This window comes from Callorhinus ursinus, unplaced genomic scaffold, assembly GCF_003265705.2.
Source record: "Callorhinus ursinus isolate GAN/ISIS: 27379988/994484 unplaced genomic scaffold, GSC_fseal_2.0 scaffold96, whole genome shotgun sequence".
NCBI lineage: Eukaryota > Metazoa > Chordata > Mammalia > Carnivora > Otariidae > Callorhinus > Callorhinus ursinus.
Genome location: NW_027397158.1, coordinates 1,412,056 through 1,425,737, shown reverse-complemented (window position 1 = coordinate 1,425,737; position 13,682 = coordinate 1,412,056). Strand labels below are relative to the sequence as shown.

Genomic DNA, 13,682 nt, shown 5'->3' with positions numbered 1-13,682 from the left:
CTCCCAGGGCCCCAGCTGAGCGTCAGCCCGGTTCCAGAAGCTGCTGGGCTGGCAGACTGGGCAAGGCAGGCCACACAGGTGGGCAGGGTCCACCCGGCCGGACACGACGCCCCGCGCCCTGCAGGGCACCAAATTCCTCAGAGTTTGGGTGTTCTGATTATTTTCTCTTCATACAGTGGACTGGTGGGCTTCCCCTCCTTTTCTGTCCCCTGCGGGACACTGCCCAGCCCAGCTCAGCCGCCCTGGAAGATTGTGCGGGACTGGCCCGCACCTCCATCCTCTTGGCCACAGTCGCTCCCTGCCCCCCCCCCACCTTTGCCCCATCTGCTGGCCTTCCACTCCTAATTTTAAAGGCATCGCCGAGGCCCCGCACGTGTTGTTTGTTTCACATTTTATTTACATCGGAGTTCTACCTGGAGCTGGAACTTACACCCGAGGTTCCATCCTATCTATCTGTGGCCGCGTCTGTTTCGTGGTGTTGGAGACTTCTGCTCGTTTCTCTTAATTCAACCCACCAACAGTTCATCTGTTTTATTGGTCTTTTCAAAGAATCATTTCCATCCTCGCATGGAAACCTGCCAGAACCCTCTTTTCTCATTTTTTTTTACCTGCAGTGATTCATTTTGGCTTATATTAATACTGTTGTGATTTTCCTCATTTCTTAAACTTAGTAAGTGACGGATTTACGTGCTTTCTCTCTCAATAGAGCATTTCATGTTGTCCCATTCTCCCCGCTTGTGGTTTGGTGTGCGTGCCATTGATTTCTGACATGAATTCTTTTTCTTTTTACCAGTTTTCTAGGAGTTTCCGTTTTACCTTCTTAATGAAAGGGTTATTTAAAAGAACGATGACATGTTTGGGTCTCTTTCTGTTGCTGCATCTAGTTTTCCTGGTGAGAGGGTGAGGCTCTGGGGCAGTTAGGATCTTTCGATCAGCTTCTGGATGGATCCGTGTGTATGTTCCTCGTTTGTAGGTTGTTGGTTGATTGTTCACTTGTTTGGTTTGGTTTTGTCTATTTTTTTACGATATGTTTGGAGGGAAGCAGGGCACGCTGATCACAAAGTTTATGGAGAAGAGTATATGTTTGAGATTTTTAATGGAAATTTTGAAAAACAATAGTAAAGCTGATGATAAGGCTGGTATGGTCAAAGCAGGAGGGGCTGGCACAAGGATGGACAAACCGGCAGGCACACAGGGCAGAGTCCAGAGGTGTTCGGACCCAGACCCTGGGCTCCCCCGTCCAGGGGACCGAGTCCCCCTTACATCCGAGCGCTGCCTGGCGCTGGGCTCTCCTGGGACTGGCCCAAGGGCTCCCAGAGGGCAGGACCCTGCATGGGGCTACAGTTCCCACTTTCCTGAGGCTACCTGGACCCTCAGACTGAACCAGGGTTTTCGAGGCTTGCTGGCCTAGCCCACATCTCGTGCAGCAACAGGACTCAGAACCACAGAACCACAAAGACACGAGAAAGGAGAACTCAGTGGCGCAGCAGGCAATGTTCACAAAGGGTGCACCATTCAATTATTACGGTTAGTTTTAATTCCATAAAAGTTGAGTCATTACAAGAGGAGCATAATGCTTCACATAAGTGGTTTGGGCCTCTTTAAAATACCATGAAATATTTAAGCCATATTTGAAGGAAACCTCTGCTTTTCTCCTGGAAATGTGCGCAAACAGAAAATGGTAGTTTCCAAACTTGCAGGGAAGGCTGAAACCTTGCCATTTTAGGCACAAGCACTGGCCTCCCCACCGTCCATTTCTGAAGTACTAAAGCATCAGACAAAAGGAAGCACGTCCAGGCTCAGCCCACTGGCTCCCTCCGCCAGGGGGTCACTCTCCTGCCTCCTCTGAATCCGCCTCCTCCACAAACAGGGCTACGGCCACGCCAGCACTGGGGACGACTGATGAGGGATATGGGATGGGAAGGCCCCCCAGACACACGGCTATGTTCGCCAGCCCAGACGGGCACCTGTGACTTGAGGGCTGGTACCTGCAAGGCTCATCAGGGGGTCCCTGTGCCTTCTGGCTTTCCCCTCTGGCTCCGTGCCTGGTCTCCCTCTTCCTAAACAAGCACCTCTTGCAGCCCCTCCCCCTCCCCTCGCTGCTGGCCCTGTCTCCCCTCTCCCAGCCAGACTTCTGGGAAGAGCCGCCCTTCCCTCCACCCTCACACACACACGCACGCACGCACGCACGCGCACGTGCACGTGCAAAGGTCATCAGCAACATTTGGTCCCATCCAAAGGGTCTCCTTTGGGTCTGTGTCTGCCCGACCTCTTGGGGCATTCCACAGAGGGGATTAACCTCTCCGTCCTGACTTCTGCCAGCCCTCTGGTCCTCCCTAGGCCGCCGTTTCCTCCTCCCCCCTCTGCTCTAACATCCCTTGACCCGGGACCTGTTCTCTCCCCTTCTGGCCTCTCACCAGGTCAGCCTCCCCCCTCCCCTGGCCCTCAGTGCCCTGGGCCTCCAGAGCCACCTGGTTCTGTGACACTGTCCCCCACATCCAGTGACTCCTAGGCAGAACCCCTCAAGACTGAACTCTGAACGTCCACCCCCAAAGGCTCCCCCCTGCCCACCTTCCCAGATCGGTAAGTGGGTCCTGGACCACCGCAGCAGTAGAGGCCTGGGAGTCCTTGGCACACCGCCTGCTCCTCAGCCCCCACACGGCCCCTCCAGGCTGCCTCTGAAGTCCAAGTCATGTTCTTCCACTTCTTGCCCCCTTGAGCCCAAGTGACCACCGGCTCCCGTGTAGAAAACTACAGGACTCCCCCTAGCGCCACACCTCTGTCTTCCCACTTAGCCATCGAAGCACCAGCAGGTGTGACCCCTGAGTTTCCAGAGTCCAAGGTACAAGAGGCACTGGCCACTTCCCCCACGAAACACTTGGAAAGCTTCAATACCCGGAAATTGGCCTGGTCTTACAAAGCCATGTGGCATCACAGGCGAGTTCCCCAGGTGACTCCTGTAGGCTTGTTTGTGCTTGTCTGCTCATAGGACTTCTCCAGGCCCACCGTGGGCCCACTCCAGGGCCCAGGACACACAACAGGCGCTGTCCTCCTGGGGAAAGCTCAGAGCAGGGGTGACAGCTGCAGCAGAGCAGGGAGGTTGGCCAAAAGAAGGCCAAGCATCCCTGCGGGGAAGCCAGCACAGCGGGGCCCCGGGCTGAGAGGACATTGGGCAGTGCTCCAGGCAAGGAGCAGCAAGGGGCTGTCATTCGAGAGTGAGCAGGGCAGTGGTTTGAAGGGGTAGCCATGTTCCCTAGATAGTTTTCATCCTGAGGGCCATGGGGAGGTGGTGATACCCCACCTTTGCTCTCCTTGGGGAGGCACCGCGGGTCATAGCAAATCGCCCCGGCTTTGCCCCAGTATCTGAGCCACAGCCCTGCAGGGAGCTCTGTGGCCTGACACACTGCCTACCTCTGGAGCCCCCGATTCTGCTGTCCATGTTGGAAATGGCCCCGGGTCAGGGCCCTACTGACTGGACCAGGGTAACAGGTGGGGTACACATAGTGTGCCCACCCCACATATAGACTAACATGTGTGCTCAGGCCACCCTGTGGAGCCTGTCCAGAGACAGAAAGGTGAGGGTGTCACAGGTGCCCAAGCAAATGATGATGGTTTCGGTGGGCTGAGGTAGAAGGGCCAAGGATGGGGCAGGGGTGTGTGAGTGGGTGTGGAGGGAGGAGAAAGGGCCGTGAGCCTTCCCAGCTGCCTGGGCTGTTGGGGTCTGTGGGGCAGGGGACAGTGTCCTGGGCTGGACGCTCCTGGGCTGTGACACAGCAGGGTCAGAAGGGCTGAGGCTGGGGAGGCACGTGGTGGTAGATCTCAGAGGCAGAAGGCAGGGGGAGGGGGGCACAGGGGCTCAGCTCAACAGGCTCCATGGGGTCAGGAGGACTGTCATGTTCGTTCCAAGGGCTGGAAGCAGGGGAGCGATACCAGGTGTGTCCTCTGAGGCCTCTCTGACCACAGCAGAGGACCTGCCAAGTGGAGCCTTGCAGCAAGTTCTGCACCCCAGCCCCCTCCCCACCATGGTTCCACCCGAAACTGCCTGATGGGTGCACGTTGTACTTGGCCTGTTCTTGCCTCTTCCCAGCGACCTGCAGCAGGGCCCAAGCCGACGCCCTGGGCTTCTCCTTCCCAGGGAGCCGTGTTTCCAAGAGACCCTCTCCTTCCTCTCCCTAGGAGCAACTGGACGCGCTGCACAGGGCACTGGATGAGAGCAGAAGGCACGGCCAGAGCCTGGCCCAGAGAGCGAAGCTGCTGGAGGAGCACGTCGCCCGCCTGCAGCGCAGATGCCAGGAGCCCTTGCCGCAGGTGAGGGGCCCCAGAGGGCGGGGCATTCCCTTTAGGGAATCATCGGTCCCTTGGCGGCCTGAAGGGAGGCTCTGGGAGATGCCCGAGGCAGGGGTTCACACCTGGAGCCACCCAGACACACGGGGAAACTGAGGCGGGAGCGAGTCAGAGGCCCGAGGCCTCTCCGCAGTAAGCGCCCCTACGACAGAGGGTCGGCTGTGGACGCGCAGCTCAGGGGCAATCAGCGGAGCCTGGAGGCCCGGCCCAGGCGCTCTGCACCCGCAGCGGTGGCGGGGCGCAGAGCGCAGGGAGGCGCGCCCCGCGGGAGCGGACTGCAGGGGGAGCTCGCGGGGCTGCGCGCGCGGGGCGCGGGGCTGGTGGGCGGGCCCGCCCGCGGCTCCAGGGGGCGGGGAAAGGGGCGGGGAAAGGGAGCGTCCGAGCGGGTCCCGGCTGGGCCGGCAGCGGGAGGCGAGGCACAGGCACCTGGTGATTGGGAAAGCGCTTGCTCTGCAGTTGCGCACCCCTCTCCAAGCCCAGGGCCGCCCTGGCGCTGGAGGGTGACCCTCCGCACCCCCCTCCCTCGTGGTCATACCCCACCTTCGCTCTCCTTGGGGAGGCACCGCAGGTCATAGCAAATCGCCCCGGCTTTGCCCCAGTATCTGAGCCACAGTCCTGCAGGGAGCTCTGTGGCCTGACACACTGCCTACCTGTGGAGCCCCCGATTCTGTTGTCCATGTTGGAAATGGCCCCGGGTCAGGGCCCTACTGACTGGACCAGGGTAACAGGTGGGGTACACATAGGCCTACACATTGGGAGACCAGGAAGGCACCCGTGGTAAAGGGGAGGCAGGACAGCGAGCCGGCCCCCAGACCTGCAGAAGGAAAAGGAACGGCAGCGAGGCCGAGGGGCCGGGCCCATCCCAGGGGCCCACTGGCCAGGGATTGTGACAGCCACACTGTCCCCATGTATGAAACAGGTCAAAGTGAAGCTATTCGGGTTGAAATTGGGGGTGAGGGTCGCCAGAGCATCTTCCTGGGGCCCAGAGAAAGGAAATGGTGTCCCTGGAACCAGGCAGAACGTCACCCAGGCCCCACCCCCACTTAGGGCTCTGTGGGCCCAGCCTGCAGGTGCCCGCCTTGCAGCGGGGCCTCCCCCTCACATTGCCCAAGAGGCAGCTCCCTTGTCCTGGAGGGGCTGCCTCAGCCCCACAGGAACAGGAACAGGGACCAGGGTGTGTGGCAGGCCCACCCGCCACCTGCCCCAGGGTGCCAGCCACGTTGTGGACCCTGGGGTTCTGACGCCCTCACAGCCCCCTCCAGGGGCAGGCAGGGTGGGGACTAGAGCCAGGAATATGGAGGCAATAGGGGAGGTTGGGGATGGCCTTTGCTGGGCCGACAACCTGGCGTCCGAGGCATCGGACCCTTCCCGCTCAGTGACCCCGTCCACAAAGTGAGAAAGAAGTCCTGGCGTTGGGGCTTGCTGAGGGCCTCAGCCATGGTCCCCAGAGCAGGGCGGTCTTCCCAAGGCTTCGCTGAGATGAGGATATGGATGTGTCCTGCCACCCTGGCAGCCTGGCTGGCCATGACCAAGAACCTCAGTGAGCATGCCTGGACCCCATCTGGGCAGAGACCCTCATCGTCTGTCCCCTTGAGCAGGGGCCGGAAGCTGTGTGCGGGGAGCAGGCAAGGGAGCGGCACAGGGGTCTGCGGATGGCGCAGCCCCTCCTACCGCAGCGCTGGCCCCGGCAAGGTGTGAGAGAGGTGTGCCAACGTGGGCTCACCTGTGTAAAGGGAACCAGACCCAGAAGGGAGGGCATTCCTTGCTCATGGCTGCCCCGGGCAGCAGCGTCCAGCCAGGGCCTGTCAGAGGCCGCCTCAGATCCGGGAGATCCCCGAGCTGGCCACGGCATCCCCTGCTCACCGAGACCTGCAAAGACCGGCTTTATGCGGGGCACACTCGTCTGGGCGCTGTGGCCCAAGGGCAGAGGGGCCAGGGGACCAGACATCCCAGGCGTGGCCTCACCACGCCGAGTCGTAGCCTATGGAATGAATGACAAGGAGGTGGGTGCCCAGAGCTCACAGACTTTGGAGGACGGAGGTGCCAGTGCGGCACATGGACACCAGTGAGGAGTGGAAGACAGAGGCCACTGGCCACAGCAGGAGCAGGAAAGAGCAAGGAGCAGCCAGGTCCCGGGAGAGTGACGGCTGCCTTCAGCCTCCAGCCTCTCTCCTACAAGGACCGGCCAGCACAGCCCGCAGGAGAGCAGTGAGGCCCCACCAGGCGAGGGCACTGCTGGGCCTGGAACCGCCAGAGGAGTGTCCCCAAGCACGCATGGACATGTGTCCTGGGGCAGGCCCCAGCCACCAGACACACACTGTCCAGCTGACATGGACTCCGGGGACAAGCGGCTTTTCCAGAGGGGTGTGGCCAGGTCTGGGGTGGCAGTGGGGGCAGAGGGCCTGGGAACAGGGTCGGGGGTGGGATGCAGGCACAGAGGCCAGCAGGTCGGGAAGTCACTGAAAGCCACTGGCCAGCCAGTCCCTGCAGAGCCACCTGCCCTCCCAGGAAGGAGGGTCGGCCAGCCCCTCTGGTCCCGGGAACACTGCTCCTCCATGGCCTTTGCTGGGAGCAGTGGCCCAGCCCCAGAGGCACGGCCCAGGGCAGCAGAGCCAGCTGGGGGCCCCCCCCGCAGCACAGGTCGGGGAGGGGAGGACCAGCTAATGAGTTCCAGGAGGTCAGCTGTGAGGGGCCCCCAAACCCATAAACCCTTTATTGGTGTCTCAGGAGGGGAAACCCGGATGTGGCCGTTTATTTATTTTGGATTTCACTTTTCTCTTCTCTTTTTAACATGCACTTCCAGGAGTGTAGCTGGATTTTTAAAGAAACAGGACTTCCTTTCTCAGTGGAAGTGAACTCTTTGTTTTTCTCACCCTGAAGAAGAAAGGAGTCCTTATTTTTGTAACGCTACCCTCCTATCACTGACTACATAACTTTCCCGGCAAGACAGGGCCACCATGGCTCCGGGCTCTGCGGGACCAGCCCCGGGAGGACACGGAACGGAGGGCTGGCCTGGAGGCACCCATGGGGTGGGCACAGCAGGGCAGAGGAGGGAGCCTGGTCGGAGAAGGGCCTGGGTTCTGATCCTGCCCCAGCTGCTGACAGGCCCATTACCGGCCCAGGGACTTCCGGAAGGAGACCATCCTTGTCAAGCACCCACAAGGCATGACCTGGGGCGTCAGTTCCTTCCTCCTTCCTTTGTCCCCCCACAAGGGACAAAAGGAGCCCCTACCAGGCTTCCCGTTGAAAGTGTTTGCTTCCTCGGTCACATGATACTTAACCCCCTGCCCCGTGACTGGCGTGGTGGGGAGGGTCACCAGGAAGGGGCTCTGCTTGGGCAACTTGCAGCTCCAAGGAAGACAGATGGTGGGCACACAGACTTGCTGGGATGGGGGCCAGTGAGTGGGCAGGGACTGAGAGCTGAGTGCAGGGGACCAAGGCTCCGTGAGGCAGGGGGATGCCAGAGCCAGGCCACCCTGTGCCCCTCCTTCAGCCGCCTCCCTGGCTGCAGGGCCTCCCCCCGCCCCAGCCTGCTCTCAGGGGACCCAGAGCCCTTTCCAGAGCCCTCCAAGTGCTTCCCAGAGTGGTGGCTGGCCTGACACCACACGCCTACCAGAAGGCCACCGCAAGTTCTGCCGTCTGGGCTCTTGCAGATGGAGCAGGGGATGCTGAGGAAGGACAGGGACCCGGCCCGGCCAGGGGCCAAGAAGGAATGACCGCAGCAGGACGAAGACAGGGCCCTGAGGTCGAACCCACAGCTGCAGGTCAGCTGGGCCGGCGGAGCTTCCTGCGCCCCGGGCTGGGGGGTGGGCCAGGGGCAGGGAGTGTCCAGGTGCAGTGGGTCTCAGAAGGGTGCTGCACACAGCCCCACGAGTGTGCCTACGCAGATGGGAAGGACGGGCTGGACCGTTCCTACACTGCTCGGCCCCAGACGACAGTGGGGTCTACCAGGGTCACACCTCAAGTCACAGGCAGAGGGGGAACCAGGACCCAGGGCTAATGGACCTCTCCTGGTCTCTCCGAGGCCCCATGGGGGTGGTAGCACGGTCGAGGGACCTCGTGAGCCAGGCACGGACCAGAAGAGGGAGACGTGTGGGAAGCACCGGGTCAGGCAGGCCTGTGGGCAAGTCCAGGGGCCACCCCTGTGTGGGGTGGGGACGTCTCCCCTTCCCCTGCTGGCAGACCCCTACCTCCGCACAAGGACTTGGCACGAGGAGCTGGGGCAAGAGTCAGGCTGTGAAGCCACCGGAACCCCCCGGTGCAGCCAAGCAGAAACTAGGACCACTCTCCACTTCCATCCGGTCACTCCCACCACTCACTGAGGGGCGGAGCGAGGATCCTGGGCCAGGTCACCACTCTCTCTGTGTCCTTAAGGGGAGTGGTGGGGACAGTTCCTGGGTCAGGGGTCACTGTGTCCAGTAGTGCCTGGCACATAGCTGTTGGAGCAGAGGTGGTCCCTGCACCTGTCCTTCAGAGTCAGGAGGGGAGAACAGTGGCCTTGGACATGGACCTGCCCTGCCCTCCCCCCCCCCCCAGCCCTCCCCTCACACACCTGCTGGAGCTGACCCTTGGGCTCTGAGCCGTCAGACAACTGGGAGCCCTCGGGTCAAAACCTTCATTTTACAGCTGGGGAAACAGACTCAGAAAGGTAAAGTGACCACCCAGTGTCACCCCCAAGTTAGCGTCCCTAACCCACCGAGACCCATGTGCCAAACTTAGAAGCCAAAGAGCACGTATTTCCTTATCATCCTGATATGGCTTTTGTGGCCTGAATGGAAGGCGGTCTGTCCACTGCAGGCACGCAATGGCCTCAGTCCCCAGGACCTGCTCGTGTGGGTGGCGTCCCTCTCTGGCAGCCGGTGAGCCCATCTGCCTGCCCGATGTTTCTCTCCCACACATGCCCCTCTCCTCAGGAGCCACAGAGCTCCGCACAACCCCGTGCCTGGGGGCCCGGGCTGCGGGGTCTGCCCACCCGACCTGAGCTCCTGCCCCGTCCCCAGGTGGCCAGTCTGAAGAAGCAGCTGGACCAGGAGGTGCCTCGGCAGCAATAAGCCTGCCTCGGCCAGGCCTCCCGGGCCAAAAAGTGAGCCCTGCTGCCAAATGCCCCCGAGCGGCCTGCCCACCACAGCCCACCACAGCTGAGAGCCGCCAGGGCCAGCAGAGCCCCCGCCAGAAGAACAGAGACCCCGGGCTGTTCAGTCACAGCCGGGAGCCCACCACTCCTGCCCCAGGGACCCTGTGTCAGCAGGCGCCCTGCAACTCCACTGAGCACAGAGCTCCCCCCAGCCCATGGGACACTGCTCCAGGACCCTCCTCTGCGGGGCCTCCCCCGCCCCCCGCTGCAGGGAGCACCCCCCCGCCAAGCCCGCACCCAGCCTGGCACTGCTTCTGCTCGGACGCACGGATCTGGGCAGACCCTGGTCGCCAGGCCCCATCCGGCCAGCTTCCGTGGCCACAGGCTGCATTCCATGCCCTCAGCTCTATAAACACGGGGAAACACGTGGAAAATATTTCCACCAACCGGAGCCAAAAACATAATGTCCTACAAGGCCCGGCCACCACTTCCCTCCATCCAGAGGCCGCAGGACCTTCCGTATGCAGGAACTGCGGGCCCATCCCCATGGCAGGTGGCTGGAAGTGACTCAGAAGCAAGTCCCCGTGACTCACTGGCCACAAGAAGCGCTGGCCTGTGAAAGTTAGAGCCCTGACAGAGCCTCCCACTTCTCCAGCCAATAAACTCTGGGAAAATCCCTGCGGGAACCCAGCTCCGGTTGCTGCAGAGGCCGAGGCAGCCATCTTGGGCCTCTGTGGGGTTCACCTGTTGGCGCTTTTACTCATTCCCCCATTAACACTGGGCAGAGTGACTTGCTTTCCTCTCCCAACGGCCTCTCTTGCTTTGTAAGCGGCACGTTTATTACTACCTCTGTCCCTCCAGAAGCTCCCTGGGGCACCTGTTGACAGATGAGGAGGAGACGGGGCCTCCACAAGGCCTTGCTTCTGAACCAAGGCCACAGGGCAGTCAGCAAGAGGTCAGGTGAAGCCCAGAAGCCCCATGTCCATGTGGTCAGTGAGGCTGCAGGCCCAGCGTCCTGTTGGCTGGAGGACGGAGATGGGCTGAGGGCACCGAGCAAGGTGAGGCCCACTGCCTGGGGTGCTGGAGCCCTGCTGGGCATCCTCCTGCCCTCACACACACCACCCACCCCGCCCTCCTGGAGGTGAGGTCCTGGGGCGGGGGCCAGGCCGAGCGGGCAGGGGTGGGGCCGGACAGCTGCCCATATGCCCTCCCTGGAATCGGAGGGGAAAGGCTCACAGCTTCTTCCTTGGCCACGCTGCGTGGAGGCCTCCAGCCTGGAAGAGGCCCAGCAGCCCCAGCATCCGTCTGGGGGTCATCAGCCTTGGAGCAGTCCTAGCTCTGCACCCTGCAGCTGTGCAATCCTGGACAGGCTCTCTAGTCTCAGTTTCCTGTAAAATGGGGCAACTCCACCCCAGAGGGGCATGGTGAGTCCTCTAGGAGGTGCTGCCCAGATTGGCACCATATGAGCTCTCGGCACCTGGGGGCGGCACCATCACCCTGGAGCCCCTGTGGGTGGGGACCGCCAGGCATCGCCAGGCGTCTGGAGCTACAGCCTTCCCGGGCGTCAGAGAACTGGCCCCATGCCCACAGCGGGGTGGGGGTGAATGAAGGCAGGGACCAGGAGAGCCGTAGAGAAAGCGCCACTCCGGGAGCCCAAGGAAGGCTGTGGTTCCCACAGCATGGACCAGGCAGGAGAGGGTGAAAGAGCACCCTGAGGAGACAGGCCCTGGCCCCCCGCAGCGCCCTGGCCTTTGAGGGAGGCTGAGGCTTCCATTGGGCCACAGCTGGAGCAGGAAATGGGCCACAGGACCAAGGAGGCCAGCTGGAACCAGAGTCATTGATATTCAGGTTTCTAAAACATTGGTATTTTTCAAATAACTGCAAAAAAATTTTTAAGGAAAAAAACGTATAAAAAGAAAACCACCACCACCCATAACCCATCAGTGCAGATCCTAAAATCTGGGCCTTTCCTTCTTCCGGCACGTGGGCAGGCCATTTATGCTGTGTACGCTACATCGGATACTCCTTCTAAAGACTCTTAGTTGACATTTTACCATTCGTTTTTTCCCACGTCATTAAAAATGCCACAGAAGCATGATTTCATCAGCTGCCGAACCTCCCAGCGAAGGGACTGGCCACCTAAGTGCCCTTTTGTGGCGGCCGTCCCTGGCAGCTGTGGAACAGTCAGGAAGTGGAGTCCGCCCTGTGGGCCGGGGGGTGGGGGGGAGGGGCGGGGGGAGACGATGAGGCTGCCTGTTGGCGATACAAGGTGTCTCTCGTCACCTGAAGGGAAGAGAGAGCCCAAACCTGAGCCCACCTGTAATCATTTTTGGCCTCCCCCTGCTGATTCTCCAGCTCAAAGTGTTTCTAATTCCTCTCTGTTTCTTTCTAAAATAAAGCAGCAGTGAGCATCCCGGGAAGTAAATGTTGAACCCCATTCTGGTCATTTCCCTAAGATCAAGAGCAGAAGTCCCGTCCGGCTGTGTGGGGGCTCCATGGAGGCGGCACGCCTTGCCGCACATTAGGGGAGAAGCCAAGTGGGCCCAGGACTCAAGGACTGTCCCTTCATGGGAGGGTGCTGTGCACCCTGAGCCACGTGTGTTCATCTCTGCCTCAGTGGACCAGCTGTGTCAAGACTCCATCCAGCCTCACAGTGTAATAACCAGGTCCACGCAAGATGTACTCAACCCGCCCCTCCGGGCCCTATAACCTCCTAGCCTCGTTCCTGGAGCAGGTGGGAGGGCGGTTACCTGGGGCTGGGGCTGCTGGTTTCACATGCGTGGAAGAATCAGCTGCTCTGGGGGAGATTATGCTCAGCCAGCTGCCCCTGGAGAGAGCTCTGGGAGGTTTAGCCAGCCAGGCTTTGCCACTACAGCCCCACTCGGAGCCCTGTTCAGGGTCCCTACCCCAGCCCTGCAGGGACTAGCCAACCAGGCCAGGTGTGTTGTGGGGAGGGAGACTCCCCACCTTGCCCTGAATGGAGCCCCAAGTCCTAGGGTATCCCTGGGGTCAGCTCTGGGGCTCGCCCATCGAAAATGCAAACATACTCAGGCCCTAAACTAAAATGTCACAGGTCTGTTGGGGAGGCTCAGATTTCCTGGCCGCGGAACATGAGCCTGCTTGATAAAACGATTTTGGTTTTGATAAATGTGGACTTTCTGTGGCAGAGACAAAGGCGCCCTTGAGTCCAGAGGGGAACCTAAAACGGCACATTGCTGAAAAGTATTTCCTGATAATATTTTTAGCACCTGAAAAAAAAATTTTTTTCCCCTCTTTTTTTGCCCGTAGAGTTGTGTGTGTGGGGGGGGGTGTTTTGTTTTTGTTTTTTTTTTTTTTTTTTTGAAATGTAATGCCCAGCAGTGGTGGGGCCTCATGTTAACCCCCAGTCTCCCAGACCAGGTACAAACTGGCCCAGGGTGAAGGATGCAAAGAAGCAGCAAGGCAGGGGCCCCAAGTAAGCACGGCCTCGTTGGGGGACACGGACCCAAAGGTCTGCCTGTGGTTGGCTCTAGCCCAGACCCACAAGCACCTGCTCTCTGGGGTGGGGCCTAGGCCTAAGCACCTCACAGAGCCGCCCAGGCGACACACTTGAGCGGCCTGGCTGGGACCTGTGTAGACCAACCACCCCCACCATGTCTGGAGAAACAGTCCCTTTCTTGGTGCATGTAGTGGGCACCACTGTGTGCCTATGGGTATGCTGGGCTCTGGGGCAGCCCTGCTCCCTACAAGCCCCCAAGTGGACCCAAATCTAGCCCAGAAATAGGCCTTGACTAGGTTCTCCTGACGCATGTGCTCAGGAGAAGGTGCTGAAGAGGTGCAGGTGGGCCTGTGCTCATGTGTTGTGTCTGTGAGCACGTGTGTGTGAGCACATGTGACTGAGTGTGAGTGTGTGTGTAAGTGTTGTGTCCATGTGTGTGAGAGTGTGTGTGCACGTGTGTGTGTGTCAGCGAACATGAGCAAGTGGGAACGTGCCCTTCCTCCCCAGGTTCTTGCAGAGAGCTGTGTGAACTCGGGGTTCTGTTCCCAGCACAGCCCCAGCCATCAGATGTCATCTCTGACTTTCATCCTCCAAAGATGGGAGGGCTTGACCTTTCTCATCCTTCACTGGAACCACGCAGTCGTCCTGCTGTCCTGGGGGGTCCCCAAGGCAGAAGCCTGGCCTGGCCCTCTCGCAACCGAGTTCAGTGGAACTAGAGAGAAGTTTTGGGGGAACTTGCTCTGGGGGGGGTACCAGTGTGAGGTTGGCCCCAACTGTGACTGCCTC

At 60.3% G+C, this 13,682-nt stretch overlaps 1 protein-coding gene across 1 annotated transcript in view; it reads left to right on the top strand.

Moving 5' to 3' along the window:
• CROCC2 (ciliary rootlet coiled-coil, rootletin family member 2) overlaps positions 1–10,861 on the top strand; it is a 64,145-nt gene extending 53,284 nt beyond the window's left edge. Inside the window, exons 27-31 of the mRNA XM_073888826.1 lie at positions 4,177–4,395; positions 5,943–6,036; positions 6,133–6,347; positions 7,998–8,057; positions 9,345–10,861. Coding sequence (XP_073744927.1) covers positions 4,177–4,395; positions 5,943–6,036; positions 6,133–6,347; positions 7,998–8,057; positions 9,345–9,395 — 639 coding nt within the window. The 3' untranslated portion in view covers positions 9,396–10,861. The remainder of the gene's footprint in view (positions 1–4,176; positions 4,396–5,942; positions 6,037–6,132; positions 6,348–7,997; positions 8,058–9,344) is intronic.
• The last annotated feature ends 2,821 nt before the right edge of the window (positions 10,862–13,682 follow it).